Source organism: Amblyomma mixtum, chromosome 2 (genome assembly GCF_055824585.1).
Source record: "Amblyomma mixtum isolate Tamu chromosome 2, ASM5582458v1, whole genome shotgun sequence".
Classification (NCBI taxonomy): domain Eukaryota; kingdom Metazoa; phylum Arthropoda; class Arachnida; order Ixodida; family Ixodidae; genus Amblyomma; species Amblyomma mixtum.
The window spans coordinates 63,285,742-63,311,669 of record NC_143013.1 but is presented as its reverse complement, the minus strand read 5'-3'; the positions used below and the strand labels follow the sequence as shown (position 1 = coordinate 63,311,669).

At 52.5% G+C, this 25,928-nt stretch overlaps 1 protein-coding gene and 1 pseudogene across 1 annotated transcript; both read right to left on the bottom strand.

Moving 5' to 3' along the window:
• Positions 1-2,712: 2,712 nt before the first annotated feature.
• On the bottom strand, positions 2,713-3,660 carry LOC149359536 (uncharacterized). Its single transcript, XM_089567698.1, has one exon. The coding sequence runs from the start codon at positions 3,562-3,564 to the stop codon at positions 2,713-2,715; it is 852 nt and encodes a 283-aa protein (XP_089423824.1). The 5' UTR covers positions 3,565-3,660.
• A 1,842-nt stretch (positions 3,661-5,502) lies between these two features.
• LOC149359535 (uncharacterized) lies at positions 5,503-7,107 on the bottom strand (annotated as a pseudogene).
• Between the last annotated feature and the right edge of the window lie 18,821 nt (positions 7,108-25,928).

The following is a 25,928-nucleotide window of genomic DNA, read 5'->3' as shown; positions in this document are numbered from 1 at the left end:
TTGGACGCGCGTCTAAGTACCACCCAAAAGGAGGATTTAAAGGGAATAGTTTCCGAGTTTAAGGAGGTTTTTTCGAACCGTCCCGGAAAGACCACGGTCTTAGAGCACGACATGGAGCTAACATCTGAGCAACCGATCCGCAGTAAACCGTATCGTTGTTCACCCGTGCAGAAAAAAATCATGGCTGAGGAGATTCAGCGCATGCGTGACTTGGGGGTTATAGTGCCAAGTGAGAGCGACTACACATCGCCCCTGATATTTGTCCAGGTTCCGGGAAAGGATCCGAGGCCATGCGTCGATTATCGGCGTCTGAACGCGATCACCCGAGATCAGACATATCTGATACCGAACCTAGAAGAAAGAGTGGAGACGGTGTCGAAGTCAAATTATATATCTACGCTAGACCTCGTGCGAGGCTATTGGCAAGTACCCCTTACGGAACGGGCTAGCCGTTGCGCCGCGTTCGTTTCCCCGTTCGGAACCTTCCGCCCACTCATGCTGAGCTTCGGACTTAAAAACGCGCCGTATTGTTTCTCTAGCCTGATGGACAGAGTGCTTCATGGTTTGGGCGAGTTTGCATTGCCATACCTCGACGATGTTGCCATCTTTTCGGACACTTGGGAAGAACATCTCGAGCACTTGCGAGTTGTATTGTGCAGGTTGAAAGAGGCAGGCCTCACTGTGAAACCAGCTAAATGTCACCTAGGTTGCGGTGAGGTGACTTATTTGGGCCATGTGGTGGGGCGCGGCCGGCGTAGACCTTCCGACATCAAGGTAGCCGCTATTGTAAACTATCCCCGGCCAACCACTAAGACGGATATAAGGGCTTTTTTAGGTTTAGCTGGATATTACCAACACTATGTGAGAGACTACTCTGACCTTGCCAGCCCGCTAACAGACGCGCTTCGAAAATCGGAGCCCGTTAAGGTGACGTGGGACTCGAAGAAAGAAAATGCGTTCCAAATGTTGAAACAAGTATTGAGCCATAAGCCGGTTCTAACGGCGCCAGACTTTTCGAAAGGTTTCATCATTCAATGTGACGCGAGTGATCGCGGAATGGGAGCGGTGCTATGCCAAGAAGAGGCTAGTGGTCATGAACGACCAATTTTGTATTTGAGTCGAAAACTAAGTTGTAGGGAAGAGGCATACAGCACCTCTGAAAAAGAGTGCGCCTGCCTTGTGTGGGCAGTTCAGAAGCTGGCTTGTTATGTCTCCGGTTCTAAGTTTGTTGTGGAAACGGACCATTGCCCTCTAACCTGGTTAAGTAACATGTCGTCTAAAAGCGGCCGTTTGCTGAGGTGGAGCATGACCCTCCAGCAGCACAATCTGGTTGACCGCTATAAGAAGGGAAGGTTGAACGCGAACGCCGATGCTCTAAGTCGTGCATTCTAGGCCTCGCTTCTTTCAGTGACCTCCTCGTTACTTACATTCTCTCGCTTTGCGGCAAACTATCATGTTCGAAGGAAGAAAGGGGCAAAAATGAATGACCTCATTTGCTTCCTCAGTAGTGTGATTTCGGTCCAAATGATTTCAAGGGGACCAATCTTATTTTCATTATTATTGTTGATTATTAAGTGCTCCTGCTATTTTGATGTGTTGATACTTTGCAAAATGGTTGTTTGAACCTTGTGTACCAGATCGTACACATGCCTTTTGTTGCAGCGGGAATAAACGGGGACATCAATTTAGTTAGGTTAATTTGGATTATGGCTTCGTCTGGTGTTTGATGGGAGACAGAGGGCACTTGCTTGTGTTGGGTGTTGCCTTTTGCCGGTCGGTTTTGTAGTCTGCAGAACGACCAACCATGACCAGTAGCGAGAAGCAAGGGGATCGGAACGACCTCAGCGAAGCTGGTCGAGGTGCCTTGGCGACAACGAGGTCAACAGAGCTCCTGGCCTGCGAGTGGGACCTGGTGCTCGTGAAGTTACCTGGACTGGACGTGAACTTGGAAGAGCCTGACGAAGATGCGCGCCTGGCATCCGAGCCGCGTGGAAGCAGCTCGTCTTCCCGGCGCCTTATCTGATGGCGGGGATGCTGTCATGCCGGGAAACCCGCCCGGATTCCAATTCTGCCGGCCGCTAACTTTCTCCTGCGAGCGTCCCTTTTGACAAGCCCTGGTGCTGCGCCGCAAGGCACGCGCCCTAACGCTCCCTGACAAGCCACGATGCTGCGCCGTACGGCAGCGGAGTCCTAGGAGAAGCATCTGCAAGCAACACGCCTGGACCTGTCGCAAGAGGCCAGACAGCGAGGCGCCAGATTCCTTCTCTCCCGGACGCCACCGCGCGCGGCAAAATTTGAAGCGGTTGGCCCGCGCGATCGCTGATTGGTCCTTTCGGACTGCCGTCGAGTGCTGCCTTTGGATTGGCCAGTTCTGAGGGGCCACCGTTCCTCAGGCTATAAAAGCCCCAACGCTGCAGCTTGGAGGTGTGTGACCGAGTGACCGAGAGTCCGACCCACCGTGAGTCGAGTGCTGCTCACGAGTGGAGTCGGATGGTGTGACGTGCTGGTGTCTCGCTGATCGTCGCTGTGCGAGAACAGTCGCGTTGTATAGCTCTCGGCCCCCGTGCCGATGTTGAACTATATTATGCCCTGTACATAATGTATAAAGCATTTTCTTAGTCTCACCGACGCCTGACTCGGAGTCTTCGCTACCGCTAAGAGAGTTGGCAACGCTCAGTCACGAAACGGGTGGCGAGCGCAACGGGACCACCTCTATGGCACAACATCGCACATTCGCTTGATCTCACCTGCCATGATTTCTTTCTGCACGGGAGAACAGCGATACGGCTTACTACGGATCGGTTCTTCACACGTTAGCTCGATATCGTGCTCAATTAGCGTCGTCTTTCCGGGACGATCCGAAAACACTTTTTCGAACTCAGAAACAATCGTTCTCAAGTCTTCCTTCTGGGCTTGGCTTAGACGTGGTTCTAAGTTAACCTGTTCTAACAATGCAGCCGAACCGCATTCCTTCATGTCCGCAGAGGTCAGGATTTCTGCACCTTCCTCGTCCGAACCATTCAAAATCACATTCACGACAGCGTGACGCTGAATGTACGGTTTCATCAGGTTACTATGATAGATTTTGTTGGGCCTTCTACCTAGTTTAACTTCGTAGTTGGTATCAGAAATTTTCGATACCACGTTTGCTGGTCCCTCCCACTGGACCTCAAGCTTATTTTTCTTAGACGGTCGCAGTATCATTACTTGGCTGCCCACTTCGAATGTACGCTTCTTTGCTGACTTGTCGTAGTACTCTTTTGACAATTGTTGCGCTGCCTTCATGTGGCTCTCGACAAGATCTTTCGTTTTTCCGATCCTTTGAAGCAGGTTAAGGACGTACGTGACCACGTTTGGGTCTTCCTCCTCGCCTTCCCACGACTCTCGCAGCATTCGCAGCGGTGTTCTTAAGCTTCGGCCGTACACAAGCTCCGCAGGGCTGAAGCCTGTGCTCTCGTGGGGAGCGGATCGTAAAGCGAACATAGCTGCAGGCACGCAGGCTTCCCAATCGCGTTTGCGCTCAAAGCAAAGAGCTCGCAATATTCTTTTGAGCACCGAGTGCATACGCTCTACTGGGTTCGACTGCGGGTGATGGATCGAGCTGTGTACGACCTTGATACCGCACCTTTCGAAAAAGGTAGAGGTTAGGCAGCTGGTAAAGACACTGCCATTGACACACTGAATTTCCGAGGGAAATCCGACACGAGCGAAAATTGAGAGAAGGGCGTCTACGACCTGAGGAGAATTGAGCTCCTTGAGAGGTATCGCTTCAGGAAACTTTGTCGCGACACACAGAGCAGTCAGAATATACCGACAACCGTTCTTGGACTCGGGCAGTGGCCCTACAATGTCAATTACCAACCGGCGGAAGGGTTCGGTTATGATTGGCACCAGTTTCATGGGCGCCTTCCACTTGTCGGTAGACTTGCCTACTCTCTGGCAAGTGTCGCAAGAGCGCACAAAGCCTTCAATGTCCTTCCAGCAATGGGGCCAGTAATACTCTTGGGCGAGCCTAGCTTTGGTCTTTTTCACGCCGAGGTGCCCTGCCCACGCGTTTTCGTGCGCCAGGTTCAATAGCTGACGGCGATACTTTTGTGGGATCAAAGCTGTTCGTACTTGCGACCACGGGCGTCAGCGTAATTTCGGTACCACAAGCCGGATTTCTGATGAAATGAAACATTCTTTTTCTTTGTTCCTCCTTTAGTTTTATCCAGCAAAGCTATTATCGAGCTATCTTCCTGCTGTTCCCGAACGAGCGTCGCTCTGTCAACCTGAGTTAGCTCGTGCCAAGTGTCGGAAACTGGGCTCAATGTGGAATTCGCCTCGCTCAGTAGCGTCGCCGTTAGCTTCTCGTTGCCACTATCGTTGAAACTGTTTTCAGTTTCGTTAGCAGCGAGTTCTCCGCTTCCCGGAGAGTCCTCGATCTGAGGTTCCACCGACACCGTATCTAGGCTACAATGCTCATCCGCTTCCCTAAGCGGTGTTTCCCTCTCCGGTGCAAGGACAAGTTTCTGCGAAAGCTTCCGCGCTTGAGATCGCGTAAGGGCCATGCATGCCATGCCGGCAAAGAACGATTTGCCTTTATCCCTCAGAAGCTGCTCTGAGCTGTTCGAAAAGAGGTAAGGAAAATGCTCAGGGAGGGCGGCAGACACGGCCGCCTCGGTGTTAAGCTGACCAAAAGGACCCTCAATGATCACTGTAGCGATCGGTAAGCAAGCACATTGCTCCTCGGCTACTTGCCTTATCCACGCGCATTCTCCTGTAAAATCATTCGGAGAAACTAAGGACGGGTGGACAACGTCCATAGTTGCCGCCGAGTCACGAAGGGCTTTGCATCTCTTACCGTTCACACTTATCTCCTGCATATATGGTTCCAACAACCGCATATTCTTGTCTGTCTCCCGAATCGTTGCGAAAGCAACATTTTGTCTACAGTTTGCCGCGATATGCCCTTCCTTTTTGCAGTGGTAGCATGTCAAAGGCCTCCGTGACTCAAACGCACGTGCGGCATCAGCGCGCTGCTTAGGAGCATCGTCAGATTTCCTTAACTCCTTTTGTTCTTCGCCTACAGCCTCCTTTAAAGAGGACGCATCTTTTCGAAAATCGCGACGCGCGAACGGTTTCCTTCCATCAGGCTTCCTTAGAGAAGCATCCTTTGTTTCCGCCTTTTCGATGCGTAATGCTCTGCTGTGCAAGTTTCGGCGAGTGTAGTATTCCTCAGCCAGCTCTGCTGCCTTGTTGAGCTTAACCTCAGTAAGCCTATCCTGCAGCCAGAGCCTTACATCGTCCTGGATGCAGCGGTAGAATTGCTCCAGCGCAATGCACTCTACCACCTTATCACGATCGTCATAAACTTCCTCGCCCTTGAGCCATTCCACTAGGTCGGCTTTCAGCTTAAACGCGAAGTCGATGTGCGACTCACTGCCTTTTTTTGCGTACCGGAACCTTTGCCGGAATGCCTCAGGTGACAGCTTATATTTCCTCAACAGGGCCTCTTTGACCTCATCGTAACTCTCGAACGCCTCCTTCGACAAACACGTTATCACGTCAGATGCTTCCCCGGGAAGCAGAGCTAGCAAATTCTGTGCCCACAGTTCTCGCTCAATGACATTCCTTTCACAGACATGCTCAAATTTCACGAGATACTTTGCCATGTCCTCGCCTATTACGAACGGCGGCAGTTGGTCTCGGATTCTTTGGCCGTTAGCCTGTACTGTCATTGAAGCTACACTAGGCGCCGGCGAGCTTCGCAGCAACTCCAACTCTCTTAATTTTCTAATCTCTCGGCGTTCCTGTCGCTCTGCCTCTTGGAGGCGTTCTTGTCGCTCTGCCTCTCGGAGGCGTTCTTGTCGCTCTCGCTCTGCGTCTTCGCGCTCACGCTGCTTCTGTTTTTCTGCCTCCTCGCGCTCACGGCGTTTTTCGGCCTCCTCGCGCTCACGGCGTTTTTCGGCCTCCTCGCGCTCACGGCGTTTTTCGGCCTCCTCGCGCTCACGTTCTGCCCGTTCGCGCTCAAGCTGCTTCTGTTTTTCTGCCTCCTCGCGCTCACGGCGTTTTTCTTCCTCCTCGCGCTCACGGCGTTTTTCTTCCTCCTCGCGCTCACGGCGTCTTTCGGCCTCCTCGCGCTCACGGCGTTCTGTGATCTCTTCCCAGGCCTCATTGGCTTCCTCAGCCGTTACGTTCTCCTTTCGCATGATCTCAAGAATCGCATGCTTTCGTTTTGCGGGGCCCAAATCAATGCCCAACTCTTCACAAATTTCGATGAGTTCCTTCACTTTGAAGTTCTCCATCGTGCACAATAGCCTCTTGTAGTTTGCCCTTTTCTTAGAATTCCCTTGCCGGTCACTACTATAGCGCTACTAGTATGACACGCGCAAGTAATTCTTTCCAAACACGCCTCGTTAACTCCCTCTGCACCAGCTTTCGTTTCAAAGCGCTCCGACTTGGCTCGAAACAGCAAAGCTCTCTACAGTGCAACACACACACAGCCCTACTCTAGACTACAATCACGTGTGCTAGAGCAGTCTGGCGAATTGAGGGGAAAACATCAGGCACTCACCGCGCCGAGGTAGCTGACGCCGGTCGATCCCGCAGCTGCCATCCACTGTTGGGACTGGGGCATCCCACCGTTGTCACCACTGTTGGGACTGGGTGTCCGAGCCAGGAAACGGTCGAGGCGACGGTGAGTCAAATAACTTTTATGTACAGTATGTACAAGGGCTTTTACATGATACAAGGGTCAAGAGCACCACGGGCAGGCACACAGAAGAAGGGCGGCCCCGGCGACGAGCGTAGCTCCGGCGTGATGGCTCTTCTGCTGCCCGTCTGCTGCTCGGGTTCAGCGCGGCTCCGCTTTTAAAGCCACTGGAAACGGTTACGGCAGCCAGCCGTTCAAATCCTCCAATCACTGGCCACCGTTCAAATTAGACCAATGGTCGAGAGCCAGCGAGCGGCGGAGGAGTTCGCACCGACGGAGAGGAGGAGAGGAGGAAGGGTCCGTGTCGGCGCCGCGGTGTCGGGATGAGTCACGCTGCATGTCGCGACTTGTCCGAGAAAGTCTGGGCCTGCTTTGAGCGTCGGCGGGCGCGCAGCGCTTGTTTAGACAGGCCCGCCAGCGAAATGTGGGCGCCGGCACGACAGTGTGCAGCTTTGGCACACTCGCGTTGTTTAGCGAGGAGGAAGGGGCAAGTGGGGTCGAGGGAGGGGTGGGTGTTTACCTGGCAATGAACGCACCAGGGCTGGGAACATACATGAGCGGAAGGGTCGGCGGGTAGAGGAGCAGCAAAGCGACGGCACTTGGCCTGAACGCAGTGCTGGGTGGTGGTGGTGAAAAACTTTAACCCTTTGAGGATCGAATTATTTTGAAGAAAACTTTCCCAGGTGGTCAAATTACTTTATTGCGGATCTTGAATCTACAAAATGTATATAATCGAGAATAAATAGTAAAAAAAAATTACGAACAGTACTTTGGTGACAGCATCACTCACAACTGGAAAATGTTCAATAGAATAGAAGAGCAACGGTGATAAGCAAGCTAAGAGCAGCGCCAATAAAGATAGAAATCAACTTTCGCCGCCTCTGCAAAACAGTGCCCACAAAGAGAAAACACGTTTCGCGCGACTCCGTTGCGATCCCGCGGCGGAATCGAAACCGCGTAGGCGCGTTGCCACAGAGGGCGAGAATACCTCGCGAGCAACGGTGATAAGCAAGCTAAGAGCAGCGCCAATAAAGATAGAAATCAACTTCGGCAGCCCCTGAAAGATAGTGCTGACAAAAAGAAAACTCAAATTTTGCGCGACTCCGTTGCGATCACGCGGCGAAACCCACACTACAAAAGGGGCGTTGCCGCAGTCTGTGCCGCCGCGCTAAAACTAGGCATAAGTTCTGCTTATCTCCGCAAGAAGGCAGCACAAAATTCAAACACTTCTTGTAAGTGCTAAGAGGTGGCAGCACACCTCAGTGAGCACGCATTGTTCTTTTGGCGCAAAATTTCGAACGGAAGATCGAAACCGTACCCGTACGGCAAAGACCTTGCGGGACAGAAAACCGCCGCAATACATATACGGCAAAAACCTTCAAAGGGTTAATATTCAAAGAGAGTTTGAGGGTCAAAAAACCCTGCTGCATGGTCGGTATCCTTAGTCCGGGGCACCACACGACGAGGCCCCGTCTCGCGCCCGCTTTACTAGAGCCCTTTGGGACTTCATTGTAGAGCAGTTGAGGAGGGCAGTCTCCCATGCCTCTCGGGTTGGGGTGGGGGAAGGGGAAAGGTGAGGATTGTGAGTACATGCCCACACCATGTTAAAGATATCGCACATCTCTCCACAGTGCGGGCAGCGCCCATCTGTGTTCGGATCGAAGTGTTTTGCTATGGCAGGACACAGAAGAGCTCCAATCTGCAGGCGCCGCATAGTTCGCTCCTCCGCCTTACTCAGCCCCTTCCCAGGTGCCGGGTAGAGACGGTGGCTTTCGCAATAACGAATTAGGATTTCGCGGAACCGCCGAAGCGGTTTATGAGCTTCTGAGCCAGGAGAGCTAGGATGAGGAGCCCTGGGTAGAGTGTACTAGAATTTTTGAGTGGCGCGACCGAAGCCGGCGCGCCTTGCATACGAGCGTCCCCTTTCTTGAAGAAAGTAGCGGTGGCGCTGGCGTCGTACACTCTTGAAGCAAGCTGGCGTGTTCCGACCTGTAGGCATGTGTGTGCGTGCGGTGGTGGTGAAAAACATTTATGGGCAATTGAATATTTTACAGAAAGGTGATTGGGGTAGGACCCTATTGGCCCTTTCCCCACACAGTACTAGGTGGAGCCCCTATTCAGGGGCCCCATTGGCAAGCAACGCCGCCCGCGTCCGTTGAACCAAGGCCTTTTGGCTCTTTAGATCTTGACAGCCGAGCAGGGCCGCCTCCCAGTCCTCTCTGGTGGGGTCGGGGTTGGGGGGGATAGATGGGTTAGATTGACACGCCCAAACAATGTGGAAGGTGTCAGACACCTTCCCACAGAACTGGCACGCGCCATCAAAGAATGTATTGAAATGTTTAAGCACCGCCGGGCACAGTACAGTGTTAGTGAGAATTTTGATGAGGAGGCGCTCGTCAGCGCGATCCAGACCCTTACAAGGGGCCGGGTAGCGCCGGTGCTCCTCCTTGTAGTAATCGGTGATTTGTTTGAATGTAATGGCCAGATTGTCTGATTGGGAGTACCCTTCCAAGGACAGGGAGATAGCCCGGGGAGAGAGTGCGCGGGCGGCCTGATCGGCCTGTTCGTTTCCCTGGAGTCCCTGGTGACCGGGGGCCCAAATCAGGTTGCGTGGAGTTGGATCTTCAGATCGACAGCTATATTCCAGTATGCGCCAGCCAAGCGGGGGAGCCCAGCCCAACTCGTAGTTCCGACAGGCCCCTCGCGAGTCGGTGATGATGTGTTTTGACTTGGGATTCGTGAGAGCCAGAGCAATGGCAATCTCCTCCGCGTGTGTTGCGCTGTAGGCTTTGAAAGTGAGCCCGTTAACTGTGTTTGTGTTGTGTACGACTGCGGCCGTGTACCACCCCCGTGGTGTGGGCCGGCAACGTCTACGTAATACACAAGTTCTTGGTTACCATAGTATCGCGCCAACGCTTCCGCGCGCGCCTGGCGACGACCGCTATGGTCTTCTCTGGACATGTTGCTGGGAAGGGGTCGGACCCGGAGGGCGCGTCTCCAGGGTTCTGGCACTCTCTCCCTTTCCTCAATGTGGCAGTCGTGTTTGATGTGTAGCCGGTCCAAGAGGCGGCGACCGGACGTGGTCTGTGCAAGACGCGTGTATTGGTTGACTAAGTGGGCTTCTCGAAGCTCCCGGAATGTGTTCACCACGCCCAAGGCCAGAAGTCTCTGGTTGGATGTGGTGACCGGGAGATCGAGAGCCCGCTTGATGACTTTCCGCAGGATGACCTCCAGTTGGTCATCATTGTGTTTGCGCAGGTGCAAGTAGGGAGTTGAGTAGAGGATTCTACTCGTTACGAAAGCATGGGCAAGCCGCAGTGCATCCTTGCTTCGTAATCCGCCCCGCTTGTTGGAGACCCGGCGGACCATTCGGCCCACCTGGTCTCCCACCGTGCGAAGTTTGGCTAGGGTGGTGTCGACTCTGCGTTGGTGGTGTATGAAGAGGCCAAGGACGCGGATCTCCTTGGCCTCCCGGATCGGTCCCGAGGGGAGACTGATGCGAAGCGGTGTTGTGTCCCGAGGGGAGGGACGTAAGTGCACAAATTCTGATTTAGCTGGGGCGCACTGGTGTCCGCAGTAGGCCGCGTAGTCGTCGACTAGGGTCGCCGCTGCTTGCAGGCAGGACTCCATGTGGCCCAGATTACCTTGCGTGGCCCAGATTGTAATGTCATCCGCATAAAGAGCGTGATGTATCCCGGGCAGAGAAGACAATTTGGAGGGAAGATGAAGCATTGCCAAATTGAAGAGGAGGGGAGAGCAGGACCGCGCCTTGAGGTGTTTCCCTCGAGCCGATGGTGTATGGCCCGTGTTCCGCATCTTGTATGCGTATGTAGGCTTGACGGTCTGTAAGAAATTCTTTTATGTAGTTGAATGTTTTGTGGCCACAGTTCGTGTTACTGAGGTGGTCCAGGATTACTTCGTGTTTAACGTTGTCGAATGCGCCTTTAAGATCCAAGGCCAGGACCACCTTGTCGTTGTGGGGACATTCGACAGGATCTAAGATGTCGTGGTGAAGTTGCAGAAGTATATCGTGTGCTAACTTGTGAGGGCGAAAACCGAACATGGTGTGTGCGAAAGTGTGCTGTGTTTCGAGAAAATCGGAGAGTCTGTCGCGCACCATCGTCTCCATCAGCTTGCCGACACAAGATGTGAGGGAGATGGGGCGAATGTTCTCCACATCAATAGGTTTTCCGGCCTTCGGAATAAAGGTCACGAGAGCCGATTTCCAATCGAGAGGGAGAGAAGTCTCCCGTCCCAAATGCTATTGATGTATTTGAGGAGCGCGGCGTAGGCTGCGTCGGGAAGGTTGGCCAAGAGCTTGACCGTAACCTTGTCGCGCCCGGGTGCAGTGCCCCGCTTCATTTTGCTTAAGGCTGCCCGGAGGTCGTGGAGTTGGAAAGGCTTGTCCAGCTCCGTGTTCTCTTCGCCTGCATACGAGAACGCCGCCTGCCGGGGGTCCTTAGTAGTGCACAGGTATCGATCCCTGAGCGTGTGCGCTAGCTGTTTTGTCGTTCCTGTAAAGTTGTGCAAGGCCCTATGTAATTGGCGTTGGGTTTCCGTGCATGTTTGTGTTGGATCGATGAGAGCGCGGAACAGGCGCCACGTGTTGCGGCCAGACATCTGGCGAGCAGCCGCGTTGCACCGGTCCACCCAGTTAGTGTCGGCTAGCTGAGTAGCATATTCCGCTGCCTGTTGTGTGAGTTCGAGGATGCGGTTCTTTAGGCGTCTGTTATGTTTCTGTTTCTTCCATCGCTTTGTGAGGCTGCGACGGGCCTCCCAAAGGTGGAGAAGGTGGTTGTCCTGTGAGGTGTCTGTGAGCTGTATCTGCTTATCGTGTTGTGTGAGTGTAGACGTGAGCGATCTGGACCAGGCGTCGTATCCCGACTGGAGGGGGTCTACGATAGGTAGAGAGGTGCGGAAAGTCGTCCAGTCAGGGATACGAGCTTGTTTTAGTGGGCGTTTCAGGGGACGCATGTAAATGGTTGTGTTGATTATACAGTGATCACTACCTAGAGTGTCCTCTGTATTCAGCCAGTCGGCATGGCGTATGTTGCGTGTAAATGTGAGGACCGGGCAAGTATCTCGTTGAATGGAATTGCCGACACGTGTTGGGTATGCGGGGTCAGTGTGCAGGGTGAGTCCAAGTGTGGAAGGAAGTTCCGCAAGCTTCCTCCCACGCCTGTCCTCCCGGGGGTATCCCCATAGCCTGCTCGGGGCGTTGAAATCGCCGACGATTAGGAGGGGATCCGTACCCTCCACCTGCATAGCTTGAGTGAAAATTTCATTGAACGTGACGTTCTTAAGTTTCGGTGGGCAGTAAATATTTAGAATGTGTACAGGTGGGTCATACCGCTTTAGGGGCAGCACTGAAACCATCGTGTATGGGAAAGACGGTGTTGTGGGAAGTGTGACCTCCTGCGCAGTGTATCGCTTGTGAACAAGTATACATGTCTGCGGGTTGTGTTGAAATGTAGTGTAGTTTGTGAGTTTGGTACCGGCGCCGGGTTCCTGAAGGGCAACCACGGCGACGAGGAACTCAAGGTTCTCAAGAAAGAGGCGGAGATGAGTCCGCTTCTTGTGGTTCTTGAGACCCCGGCAGTTCCACTGCGTTAGTGTAAGCGGCTGAGTTGTTCTTGCTCGCGACTTAGGGTTGGGGGCCATGGTCGGAGGCGGAGGGTGGGGTCACGTTGTTAAGACTCCCCAGTCCGCTAGTGCCCGGCGCAGACGTGCAGGAGTCTTCCGAAAAGTGAAAGTCTTCGGGAATAACTCTATTGAATTTTGAGGAGCGGTTAGCGTCCCTGATGGGTCCTACGCGTTTGAGGACGCGCGGATTGTCTTTTATCCATTTTTGGATAATGTGCGTTACGGCTTGTGTCACCTGTGCGATGACACTCTCCACCTGACGCGCGATGGTATATCATGGATAATTTTGGGGAGGTCAGCCAATTGTGTTTCAATTGCGGTCACCCGGGTCTCCATGGCCGCGGCGCGGCTCTCCACAGGAGGAGGGATCTCCCTCTCTGTTATGTTTTCTGCCTCGTCGCTCGACGCGGGCGGAGTATGGAATTGGTATTTGAGCGAGTTAAGCTCGCTGGCTAGTTTTTCGTTTTGAGCTCGCAAGAGGGCGAGCTCGCGCTTGAGTTCCTGCGTCTCGGCGGTGCTGGTGGGGGAGGAGGGGACGGAGAGGAGGCGACCCTCGCCCAGCTGCCTACCTTGGGTTGGTTGCAGGCGGCGCCGCCAGATGAAGCGCTGAGAGCTGGGAACTCCGCTGCTCCGGGTGGTGGCGTTACCGCTGCTGTCTTGGCAGGGGGAGGCATCACGCCACGCCGTGGCGTCTTCTGGTTGTTTTGCTGCCGCCCTCTCCGTGTAGCGCCGGCATTGGCTCCCTTGGATGGCGTCCTGGGCCCTGGCTGCGGCAACTTAATGAATTTGGCGGTGCATTCGCGGGAGCTGGTGAGGTGCGGGCCCCCGCAGATTAAGCACATAGGATTGCATACGTGGGGGGCCATCCCCTCAGTACCAAGCCCCACGTTTTGGCCACAAATGCCGCATCTTTCCTTGACCGGGGTGGGGCAGTTGTCCACCCGGTGCCCCAGTGTGCCGCAACGGTAGCACGCTGGCACTGTTTTTTTGTACTCCTTGACGGGAGTCAGTTCTGCGTTATAGTGAACGTAACGCGGAACGGTGCGACCCTCGAGAAAGTCAGCACAACTACGTTTGATTGTCCCAGCTTGCGCACATGAACTAGTTCACCACCGCGCCACTGCACATTATGTTTTAGTGACTCACTGGTTTCTAAGTTGTGAACAGATTTCACACCGCGACACACATCACCGGTGAGCTTGAGGTGGCCGTGAAATGCGAGCGATCCTCTGCTGGTGTTGAGTTGAAGGTCCGTGAGCAGCTTTTTAACCACCTCTTGGTTCTGCGTGCCACAGACGATGATGTTCTGTTCCCAATTTGGTGAAATGGTGATGGTGTTCATGTGCTGCCTACCGATGAGTTGCGAAATGGCAGCGCCGAGCTCACCTTGCTGGAAGGCCGTCTTGAGGGAGACCGTACTGCGTGGCCGCAGCACGACCACGTAGTCGTCAGGGTTCATCCTGACCGTTGGCTTGGGAGTCCACTTCGAGACTGGTGAAGAAGTCTTCTGTGGAGGTGTAGAAGACGGAGCGCGAGCGTCTCCCGTTGTTGAATTGTTGAGAGGAGTCTTGGGCATTGCCGCTCCTCGTGCGTTCTGCCGGCGGCGGCGCCGGCTCTCAACGACTTGGAAAAGGGCAGCTTGCTGCGCCGAAATGGTGGATGGGCCGTCCTCTGGCTGGCTTACAGGGACAGATGACCACGACAGAGTCGTGGGGTCGTATCCGCGTTGTTCAGGCAGAGCCATGTTGAGAGGTTGGCCGGCAGGCGTCTCCGCAGCCAGCGGCGGAGTAGCCGGAGCCGTTAGGCCTGGCTCGACCGCTACGTGGTGATGCGGAGGGTTGCTCGAAATGGCCGAAAATTCGGCGTACCTGGGTGTGATCGGGTTTTCCAGGATCCTCCTGACTTCGCGGTTGCAGTCGCACAGGTTTGATAGGCGTTACATCAGGTTGCCGCGGTTCCAGCCGAGAAATCGACGGAGCCGATGCACCACGCGTCCGATCACTCCGCGCTCAAACCGTGCGTGCGGGCATGGGAGCTCTATCGCAGATTTGTGACTCAAATGGAAAGAAAACAGCGTTTAAATCACTGTTATGCGCCCGGGTGCAAGACTGGGCACGCTCGCACGGTCCAAAGCCGCAAGGTATCGCTTTTTAAAGCCCCAAGAGATGAAGAGCGACGAATTGTCTGGGAGAGAAATCTGTGTAGGCTTGGTAAGCCCCTCGACGCCGATTGCGCTGTGTGCGAGCTTCACTTTGAGCCTTATTTAATCGTGAGAGATTATGTGCACATAATTAACGGAACAGAAGTTCGAGTGCCAAGAGGCGAGCCAACTCTTCGGCCTGACGCTGTGCCGACTATTTTGCCGAATGTGCCTTCATACCTAACTACCCAACAAACACAAAACCTCCTCAAAATCTCCCAAAAATGACCCATCGGGACATTTGGAATCTCCTCAGGAGGTGCTATCTTTTCCCAAACACATCTAAAAAACGTCCCCACAACTAGCAATGTCCAAAAAGTTGTGCGTCTCATGGAAAGCCCCAAAAGGTTAATGCTCGATTTCTCGGCTCTGGTTCAATAAAATTATTCCTCCTGACAAAACGGCGTCAGTTCGCGTCTGATAACGACGGCGAAAGAAAACGACTTCGCATTGACCGAGGTAAAGTGGCGTCATCAGACGAACGTGCAACAGCCGCTACTGAGAATAACGAAGCCGAAGAAGCGGATCACGCAGTCGTCGACTTTGCTTCTGAGCCAGCCGCCTCCCTTGACGACCTTCGCAAGCTCGCCGCGCCATCGAGATCGTGGGCACTACATGAATTCCCCGACTTCAATGTTGTGTCATACGTTGAGTGCAAGTTGAACTTTCGCACAGGCGTACTCGCCATCGAGAGATCAGTGTTTTTCAAGTAGACAGGCGAAGGCAGCGTGGATTGTGAAGTGTTCGTGCGGACATGAAGACATGAAGCACATAGGTGCTCTATTGAGGCAACTGCTGGACTAATTAGAATGAAAATTGTTTCATTAGAGAGAGTATGTTAAATTAAAGCAAATGTGTGCTGCAGAATTTCAATTTCAGGCCCTGTACTCTCTACAGAAACCCACGAAATTGAGCCCGTTAAAGAAAAAATGGAACAAAGCTTATAAACCTGTGAATCTGCTTGTAAACTGCGTCTGCTGGAGCCTCTCAAGTGGACAAATGAGAAATATAAGTGTAGAGCTTGGAACAAATATTTACGATGTTTACGAAGATTTTGCAAAATTCTCTCTCTGAAATTACGGGTATATTTGTGAGTAGTGTATCATACATCAATTTGGTGCACTGTGGATGTCCCAGTCGATTATTGCAGTATAAGAATTTGTGACATTTTTGTCTATACTACTGAGTTAAATTTGATGCTTGCCTTTTTTTGGTTTCTCGAGATTTGTACGAAGAAGACTGACGACGTTAATATAAACTCTGCTTCGTACAGTTTGATAATTTGAAAGTTTTCTTCCAAAATGCAACAAACCGCATCAAGAACGGTGCACTGGATGCTGAGAAAATTGGTCGTTCTTTTCGCCTGCATTTAGGTCTGCATCTTACAGTTCGAATAAAGATTGTGATAAAATACCCTATTTACATGTAGCGCATTAACTATCGCGAGAACGCAGCGCCACATGCATGAGTCGACTCGCTCCCGTAACTCAACGCTCATCTGGCGCATTAATGCGATGCGCCTTCCTAGCGCATTAACGCTGTTTACATGAATGCAATGCGCTAGAAATTCTATGCGCCCCTGTAGGATCCATATAAACGCAGCAACTGACAATATGCACCAATTGCCTTCGGCAGAATTGCATCTGCAAAAATTATTAAGCAGTCACCGTCATACTGCTCACACGCTCCATTAAGCTCATTAGAATGCGTTTTGTACAGAAAACTTGATCATAAACAGGCAATAAAATGAATGAAGGGCACTGATCGCTCATATAGTGACGTTTGATCCTGCGTACAAGCAGCAGGTTAATAATATGGTTTTCTAGAATAACCTTTTCTCGTGCTTCACCACAGCCAGTCATGTTACAACCATTTTGCGCATCATAACAAAATCTCTCCGAGCCTACCAGGTGCTCGCCCAGCGCAGGTTAGTTGTAACCGAGACGGTAATGTAGTTCAGTTGTGATGAAACATCCATTTTTTACGTTCCTTTTGTGAAAACTCGCTGTTTCTGCAAACGCACCGGCGAGCAGCCGCCTGCGAGGCCGGGGTGGCCGGGCGACGCTTTCAAGAGTGGTCGACTACAGCGCCGCCGCTACTTTTCTACACGAAAAGGCCCACTCCACGGCAGCCGGTCGCGCCACTCAAAAATTCTAGTACACTCTACCCTGGGTGTAAGCGCTCGAGCGGCCGCATCAGCGGCCTCATTGCCTGGTAGACCCTGGTGGCCAGGAGCCGAGATCACTTTTGTGCCAGTTGGATCGGCGGGAGCGCGTCTTAGAATTTGGGAGGCAATAGGTGATATTTCGCCTGAAAAATAATGTTCACAGGCTCGGCGAGAGTCTGTGATAGCCGTTCTCAATTTTGGACTGTGCTGGGGGCACTGGTGGGCGCGGTGTCCAAGAGTGAGACAACGGGTGGAGGTGAGAGGCTTAGGCTTATGGGGACGGCACCGGAAGGCAAATCGCGCTTAAAATACATAAAGTGGGGGATTATGGTTCCAGAGAAAGTTATGAGCACTGATTGAATAGTGCCCATCACGCGAGCAGCAAGAATATCGGTTTTGAATGATTAGGTATCATGCATGGGGTCAACAGGGGTGAAGTGGCCACTGACGTTATGGATGACGCCGAGGCATGAGATGGGAGGATTAGGTGAATATGTTTTGATGGTGATAGGCTTACCGTGAAGCTGAAGATGCGTGATAGAAAGTGGGAGGTGGGCGGTGAGAGGAGATTGAGTTTTTAAAAACACAAGGCTTTGGGCTGGCTTGGCCTGAAGGGTGATCTCTGCACTGCTCTTGTAGGAAAGTTGTGCAGCGGAGACGACTGCGGCAAGTACGTCGTAGAGTGGTAGCTTGGGGGTGAGGGTGCCAGGGGGAAGCTGGATGGCAACTGTGATGAGCTCGGTGCGGGGTTGGGTGGCGGAGGCAGGCTTACGGCTGGCGCCAATGGTGGTCCAGCTGATTTCAGGCGTTGGAATGAGATGGTCGTTGACCGGGGACGCCGTAAGGTCCATGTCTGCTGAGTCCTCAGCCTGAGCCGCAATTTGCGACTCAGGTACCGAGTTGAAGGACTTGTTGATGTTTTTGATCAGCTCGCCTCTATCTTCCGCCCCCTCTGGCACCCTCCTACCCGGAGTACTCGGGCGGACCTAATCCCGATTTGGACCACTCCTTCACTCTCCCAGAGCTCGAATCGGCTCTGGCTGCTAATGCTAAACAGTCGGCTCCCGGTAAGGATGCCTTTACATACACCACACTTCGCAACCTTCCTGACTGCGCCAAAGAATTCCTCCTTCAAACCTACAATGAGGCATGGAACAGCGGCTGCCTGCCGAGCTCCTGGACCTCCTTCCTCATTTCTTTGATTCCAAAGCCGGGAAAACCTCCCTCTCTCTCTAACCTCCATCCAATCTCCCTGGCATCGTGTGTTGGTAAGACCTTTGAGCGATGGCCCTCACTCGCCTCTCTAATTTTCTCGAGGCGAGGAAGTTCTTCCCGCATTCTCTCATCGGCTTCCGACGCCGCGTCTGTGCACAGGACATGTTTCTGATTCTCCAGCACACCTTTCTGTCACCTACCCCCACTCAAATTCACGCACTTGTGACAGTCGATGTTCGCAAGGCCTTCGACGGTGTTTGCCACGACCACATCCTTTTCCAACTCGCCTCCCTAGACTGTGGTTCCCGCATGTACTCTTATATCCGCTCATTCCTCTCTAAACGTGTGGCTCGCTTTCGAGTAGACACCTATCTATCCGACCCCCACAACCTCACCCGTGGCACTCCTCAAGGTGCCGTTCTTTATCCTAGCCTTTTCAATCTTGCTATGGCCCCTCTCGCCTCCCAGCTAGCTGAAATTCCCGACCTGCATCATATATTTTACGCCGATGACATCGCTCTCTGGTGTTCATTTGGCTCTCCCGGTCACGTACAGGACCCCCTGCAACGTGGCCTAGATCACATCGACTCCTTTCTCACCACCGCTGGCCTCTCTCCTGCTCCTGAAAAATCCGAGATCTTCCTTCTCAAAAATTCCTCATACTAGCGCTCACACAACAACTTCGTCTTTATCCACCTTTCTGGCTCTCCCATTCCTGTCGTCAAGCAGTGCAATGTTCTTGGCTGTTCTTTGCATGCAGCCAAGAACGTTCAAGCCCTCCACCACCCTGTCACCACCTGCCACTCCTTAACTCACCTCCTGCAGCGCGTGGTCACTCGGCGCTCAGGTCTCCACGAGGCTCATGCGTGCCGAGTTGCCCATGCGCTGGCCCTAAACAAGGTCTTGTACTTTGCACCCTACGTTTCCTTCAATCAGACTCAACTTAACGCTCTCGAGACTGCCCTTGTGGGCCTCTACAAGGCAGCTCTAAACCTCCCTATCACTACCTCTACCGCCAAGATCTTTGCCACAGGCCTCTTTCATCCTCTCCGTTCTCTGCTCTCTCTCTCTATCATGACACGCAACTTACCCGGCTTTCCTTTACCCGTCAGGGTCAGTGGTTACTGACTGAAGCGGGTATCTCGCCCATTCCAATCGCCCCGTTTACCTCTTCTATTCCCACCCCGGCTCCCCATCTTCGTATCCTCCCCCTCCCGTCCAACATGTCCCCTGTCCTGCACGCCGGCCGTCGTCATGCGGCCGCGCAGCACCGTTCCCCTCTCTTTGAAACCCGGGGTGTAGCTTACACGGATGCCTCCTTCGTGGCTCCTCGAGGTTCCTGCGGCTATGCCACGCTCCTGAAACCCACACCAGCGGGCCGATTCTACGTCCTCCAAATGCATTCTCCCTCGAGGTCCTCGCCATTGCACATGCCCTCCAGTCATTTGCCCTCCTTCCCTCTCTTCAAGCATACACAGTCTATTCGGACTCACAAGCCGCTATACACCACATACAGAAACGCACCCTAACCCCTTCTCTTCAACAGGAGGTAGAACGAGCGGTCTTCGCATTTCAGCCTTCCATCGTTTTCCTCCGCTGGGTCCCTGGGCATCCAGGGATTGACGGCAATGAGCTGGCCCATCAGCTCGCCCACGACACACTTTTCCGGGTACAGTTGATACCCTGGTCCAAGCCCTCGGAGGACGGTGGGAGACTCACCCTTCGCCGCACCGCAAAAGAGGTCTACCTCGAGCTCCGCCTCGACAAACGGCTTTACCCTCCCCTCATCCATCACTCCCGGTGCCGGAGGCTCGCCTTCTTCGGCACATTAAAATGAATGCAGTCATCACCCCGTCTCGCCTCTTCCTCTATCGCTATCGATCGGACCCTTCCTGCCCCAACTGCCCCTTTATCTATGCGGACCTGGCCCATTGCCTCTTCTATTGCCCGGCTGCCCAGCAGTCGGGTTCCTACCCCCCACCTTCTTTATTCATCACCACTTGGCTCGACTGGCTTGGCGCTGAAGGGGAGAAAGAACAGCGACTCCTGGTCGCCCAGGCGGTCGACATGCTCGGCCTGTATATTATGGCCGAACAAGGGTCTTTCACTACTACTACTACCTTTTGCGCTGCAGCTCGACAAAATTTGGTTTTTTGATTAGTTATGTGCATTGGAAAGGTTGCTTTGCTTACATGTTTTTCGAAAGCGTATGTATTTTAGCACGATACAGCCAAATTTTCTAGAGCCACAGCGGCGAGGATAGCCGCGTTTTCGAAATTATGAAAACTTTCTCTAAAACAAGATACTCAACTCTCTAATTGCAACTAGTTGCCTAGCTGTGATGGTTCAAATGTTAGTTATCAGAAAACAATTAACCAGATTACTATTAAAACCAATTCACCTGCTTTGCGGTGTCCACCAACACTGGTGATACCGTGCCGCAAAAGCATTAGTTTTGCCCCAAAAAACCTACTTTTGAAAATTACTTAGAATTCGCTCAACCACCTGGTATAGAAAGATAAATGATGTATCTTGCGTACAGGTCCCAAACGTCGCTTCGGTGCTCGCAGCGAATTTTTTTGCAGGTGGAATGCATTTGATTAGCACATTCCGAACTATCTCAGGGTAGTTTTGAAGGCATAGAGATTATACGGGCTTAAAAATCAGAGTTTTGTGGTTAAAAAAAACGCTATGTTCTCTTTATATGTTCGGCAACATCCATGTCCCGGCCAGCCTACACCTTTGCAGAATTTCCATCTGACTATTTCGTTTTGCAGACGTATGCCCCATATATAATCTGAATAGATGTGCACAAAGGGGCGAATTCGGTGGCAGAGGTTTAATAGTCACCATTAAATATAGAAGAGTGCCTCTAACTGCGAGCTGAAGTACTAATGCGCGAACAGATTAATACTACGCATACACTTTTGGTTCAGGACACATTTATGAGACTTGATTTTCTCCAAAGCTTCTGGAAAGCATGCGCCTGGCTTTCTATAATTTCCCATTCATGTAAAAAAATCACACATAGGCACCTTATTGCATAGAGTACCATTCACGAATCAATATCAATCCAAATAGGCTCCTCTTGTGTTTTCTTAATTGCAGCTTCTCATGATTGAGGGTAGTTTTGGTTGGGCCACTGTTGGTTTCTGTAGTGGTTTTTGTGGTTGGCAACTTCTAGGAGCAAGTTGGAGAAAATAACGAAGCGACATCAGCGTGACAGTCGGGAAGGCGGTTATTGAGAAGAAGGCGTCCTCTGGCGCCAGGCAGGCTTGTTGTCGACACCGGTCCGAAAGAAGAGGCAAGACCGCTCTTCGTAACGCAGGGCCCTTGATCTCGTGTTCCCAAACGGGACAGTCGCAAGAAGAAACACTCTATGCGCGAAACCAATGCGAGCAAGAGAAAGGAAACGCACACTCCGGTGCGTCACAGGAGACTGGCCATGACCGCAGTATCTAGCCGGAGGGGACAATACTGCTAGACGTCGAACCAGCATAAGATCACAAAAGAAGGCAGCAGTCGCATGGGATTAAAGCATGAGATTAAAGAGGCATGAGTTTAAAGAGGCAGTCACATGAGATTAAAGAGGCAGTGCGTGGTTCTGCTAATGTGGTCCTTCTCCTGCACGCGCTCCCATGCGACCTCCTGAAAAGAAAGGTGGAACCGAACACGAGGGACGTATACGACTCCTGGATTCCACGTACCTCCACTTCTGCCTAACTGCCACGACGTGTTTTTCCCGACTTCCCCTTAAACAGCACCCAACACAGCAGTATTGACCCTGCGACCTTGTGTGTGCATCTGCCAGGGTGACATGACTCAAACGCCTGCTGCCACGTGCGGAGACGAGCGTCTGCCATTCAACCGCGCCTCGCTCTTTTCTCAACTGCACGGGTGACGCCGCTGCAGGTGTTCGCCTTTGGGCGCTTCCTTGAAACAAGATATGGGATTCACCTGGCCGGAAAGGACACTTCCCGGTATCCAAGTGACTCAGCCGAGGAAGATGATGAAGCGGGGTGACGCCGCTGCAGGTGTTCGCCTTTGGGGCATTTCCTTGAAACAAGATATGGGAGCCCCCTGGCCGGAAGGGACACTTCCAGGAAACTTCCAAGTGGCTCAGCCGAGGAAGACGATGGAGCGGGGAAAGCCCTTAACGAGCACCCGGACGAAGTCCTATGATTGGTCGAAAAAGGCGGGAAGATCTCAGGAGGGTCTATTTAAAGCGCTCGACACGTTCATCGAGGAGCGATTCCTCCAGCGTTTCCCTGAGACTTCTCAGCTTTTACCTTGTTTGCTTGTAAATAACTTTGTAAATATGTGAATACGGTTTTTCCTTTGCTTCTTCTACTCCCCGTCTCCGGCCCACGTTCCTTCCTCCGTTGGCACAGCGGCAGTGCTCCTGGACCCGATGCCTGGTGGAACACGCTACTAGCCCGGCAAAACATATAAACTGGTTGGCAGCGGCGGGATCGTCCACGCCTGGACCTGGCTTCAGCAGTGGTGAGCGCTTGACTTTCTTTAAGAATCTGCCAGGCTGATAACTCTGGAAATTATAAAGAAACCAGAGTTGATTTTGCTGTGTGAAAAACTGGGTATTGAGGTCAGGAAATGTCACCGAAAGCCGCAGCTGATTGAGGCTATGAAGGAATGTGGAGCTGAGGATGACGCAATTTCGGAGACCTGGGAAGTCATTCAAGAGGGGATCAGGAGGGCTAAGGAGGAGGCCGGCAGGGTTGAAAAAGAGCGCAAGGAGGAGGCGGACAGGGTTGAAAAAGAACGCCTTTACCGCAAGGAAGCCGCTAAGGAGGAGGCTGACAGGATAGAAAAAGAACGCCTTTACCGCAAGGAAGCCGTTAAGGAGGAGGCTGACAGGATAGAAAAAGAACGCCTTTACAGCAAGGAAGCCGCTAAGGAGGAGGCTGACAGGATAGAAAAAGAACGCCTTTGTCTGAAGGAAGCCGATGAAAGACAACTTGCTCTAAAGCGTTTGGAGTTGCAAATTTTAGGGGCGACGCGCGCCGAGAGGAATTCGTTATTAAATCAGGAGGTTTCGGCGCGAAAAGAAATTAAAATCGTGAATGAAAATTGCGTGGTTTTGGCCATTGCCCGCGTCGCGATCGAGAACCCGCTCGGGGTGCTTCTGACCGAGGCAGCCTTCTCTCAAAACCTGCTTAAGCAGCATCCCTCGATTTTCTCAAATCGCTCGGATATGCTGCCCAAAGACAAGGGCCTTAGTTTTGGAAATAACGCTGCGCTGGTCCTCACCATTTCGAATGCTCGTGAATTCGCAGCGCCAGCAGAGCACGTTGTTGAAGAGGGCAAACCTGAACCTCTAAGCCCGAAGCCTGTAGTTTCTCACGGTGATGAGCTGGAGCAGGCTTTGTTACAAACTGACGATGAGACGAAAGCCGGCGACTTAAACCGCGACGGATCCGCGATTGATAGTGGCGCGCAAGACAAATCAACAGCAACCGAGGCAGCCGTCTATCAAAACCTGCCTAAGCAGCATCCCTTCAGTTTTTCTAATCGCTCGGATATGCTGCTCAGGGAAAAGGGCCTTAGTTTTGGGGATCACGCTGTCCAGGCTCTCACTCGTGCAAAGGCTCGAGAAATCGCAGCGCAAGCAAAGCGCCTGGAGGAAGAGGGCAGGAATGAACCTTTAATACAAGAGCATGTCCACAATGACGAGCCAGCCCAGGACTTACGCACTTCTAGCACAGGGGTAAATAGTACCGATAGTAGTGCAGGCTATATAGTGAGTCTTCCGAATCAGGCGCAAGTGATGAGCTGGGGCTAGGAGAGGAATTGAATACCAATGTTGTGTTGCCCCACTCGGATGGCTTTCTCGAACTCCTTCGTGTGGACAGAGAAACGTTCGCCGCTGAGCAAGAGAAAGACCAAACACTACAAAACCTGCCTAAGCAGCATCCCTCCATTTTCTCAAATCGCTTGGATGTGCTGCTCAAAGAAAAAGGCGTTAGTTTTGAAGATAATGCTGCACAGGTCCTCACCAGTTCGAAGGCTCGAGAATTCGCAGCGCCAACAGAGCACGTAGTTGAAGAGGGGAAACATGACCCTGTAAGCCTGATAAATTCTCACGGTGGTGAGCTAGAGCAGGCTGTATTAAAAACTGACGATGAGGCGAATGCCGGCGACTTATCCCGTGATGGCTCCCTGATAGCTAGTGACGCGCAAGCCAAATCAACAGCGAGGGTTTCCACTGAGCGGCAGCGTACAGAGGTAACAAAACGGGAAATGTTAATGGAGAGGAAAGTGCGCCTCATGTTGACTGCTGCACAGAAAACCGAACAACCGCGTAACAGCCACAATTTGGCACCTCAGCGCTCAAGAGTTCGCACGCGCCGCATTAAATGAACACAAGCTAAGAGGACGCAACGCGCGAACCAAATCCTAGAGAGGGGGATACGCTGGCAAGGCATTCGCACTCGTTTGTTCCCTTCTCGCATTCTGCTTTCTAAGCGTCAGCCAAACTTCAGAACCGCGAGACTTGGACGAGGAACAGTTGAGGGTCCCAAGCTGAAGTTCCTAGCCTTGTGCCATTTTGCACCTGCTAGAGCAGCTTTCGGACCGCGGCCGCGCAAGGGGCGGCTGAAGAATAGGAATCAGTACATTCCTTGAGTCGCAGCGCTCTTGGTGGGCGGATACGAGGCATCATCTCATATTGAGTTTAATGATTTTTTTTTTTGCCTTTTGTTCATTTAACTCGGAGCGAAATTTTGGAGCTTGGCATTGCGGGACTCAGTTTACATGCGTTGCAGAAAATTGCGAGGTAATGACAACGCTGATGGCCTCAGCCGAAGCTTTCCCGTGTAATGCCCTTCCCTGACTCCCCAGACGTTAATCCACGGGGCCAATTTGCATTTCCTTTTTTTGTTTAGCGTGAATCATTTTTTTTTTGTCTTTCGGGATGTGTGTTCCGCAGCTCCATCTTCTCTTTATGCTCACACGGGAGGTGGCTTTCTGTGACATAAACCGTGCTACGGCACCCATCAAAATCTTCGGAAATTTTTCCCTTCTGGCTAAACAAGCTCTCTGTATTCTAGTTTGGTCAAATTTGGAAACTTTCGGAGGAAGACGTAAATTTCACGCGACAGCTCATTTATTCGAAAGAGTCTTTGTTGACCGAAAACAGCTTGGCAGGTCTTAAAGTCGGTTTGGCGCTTTCTGTTCGTTGGGCTTTGTACCTTGCTGGCTGAGACCGTTACAGCAGTCAACAAAGCAAGAAGAACCATTGGGCCCAGCTGTGAACAAAAGCAGAACGGACACAACTCCAGGTCTCTGCGCGGAGCAGCGTTAGCTGCAACCGCTGCGAGACCTCTTCGGGCGGCGGACGTGCTGTTGTGACTCCCCCCCCCCCCCCCCCCCCCCCCCTAACTCTTTTTGTGTGTTCCCGTCACATCTGTATCCACTTAGGCCATGCGTGGTTCTGCTAATGTGGTCCTTCTCCGTGCACGCGCTCCCATGCGACCTCCTGAAAAGAAAGGTGGAACCGAACACGAGGGACGTATACGACTCCTGGATTCCACGTACCTCCACTTTTGCCTAACTGCCACGACGTGTTTTTCCCGACTTCCCCTTAAACAGCACCCAACACAGCAGTATTGACCCTGCGACCTTGTGTGTGCATCTGCCAGGGTGACATGACTCAAACGCCTGCTGCCACGTGCGGAGACGAGCGTCTGCCATTCAACCGCGCCTCGCTCTTTTGTCAACTGTGCGGGTGACGCCGCTGCAGGTGTTCGCCTTTGGGCGCTTCCTTGAAACAAGATATGGGATCCACCTGGATGGAAAGGACACTTCCCGGTATCCAAGTGACTCAGCCGAGGAAGACGATGAAGCGGGGTGACGCCGCTGCAGGTGTTCGCCTTTGGGGCATTTCCTTGAAACAAGATATGGGATTCCCCTGGCCGGAAGGGACACTTCCAAGAAACTTTATCCAAGTGGCTCAGCCGAGGAAGACGATGGAGCGGTGAACGCCCTTAAGG

What these genes read in the sequence shown, in the direction of transcription:
- LOC149359536 (XM_089567698.1), bottom strand. Translation starts at nt 3,564, where the DNA reads ATGCACTCGGTGCTCAAAAGAATATTGCGAGCTCTTTGCTTTGAGCGC.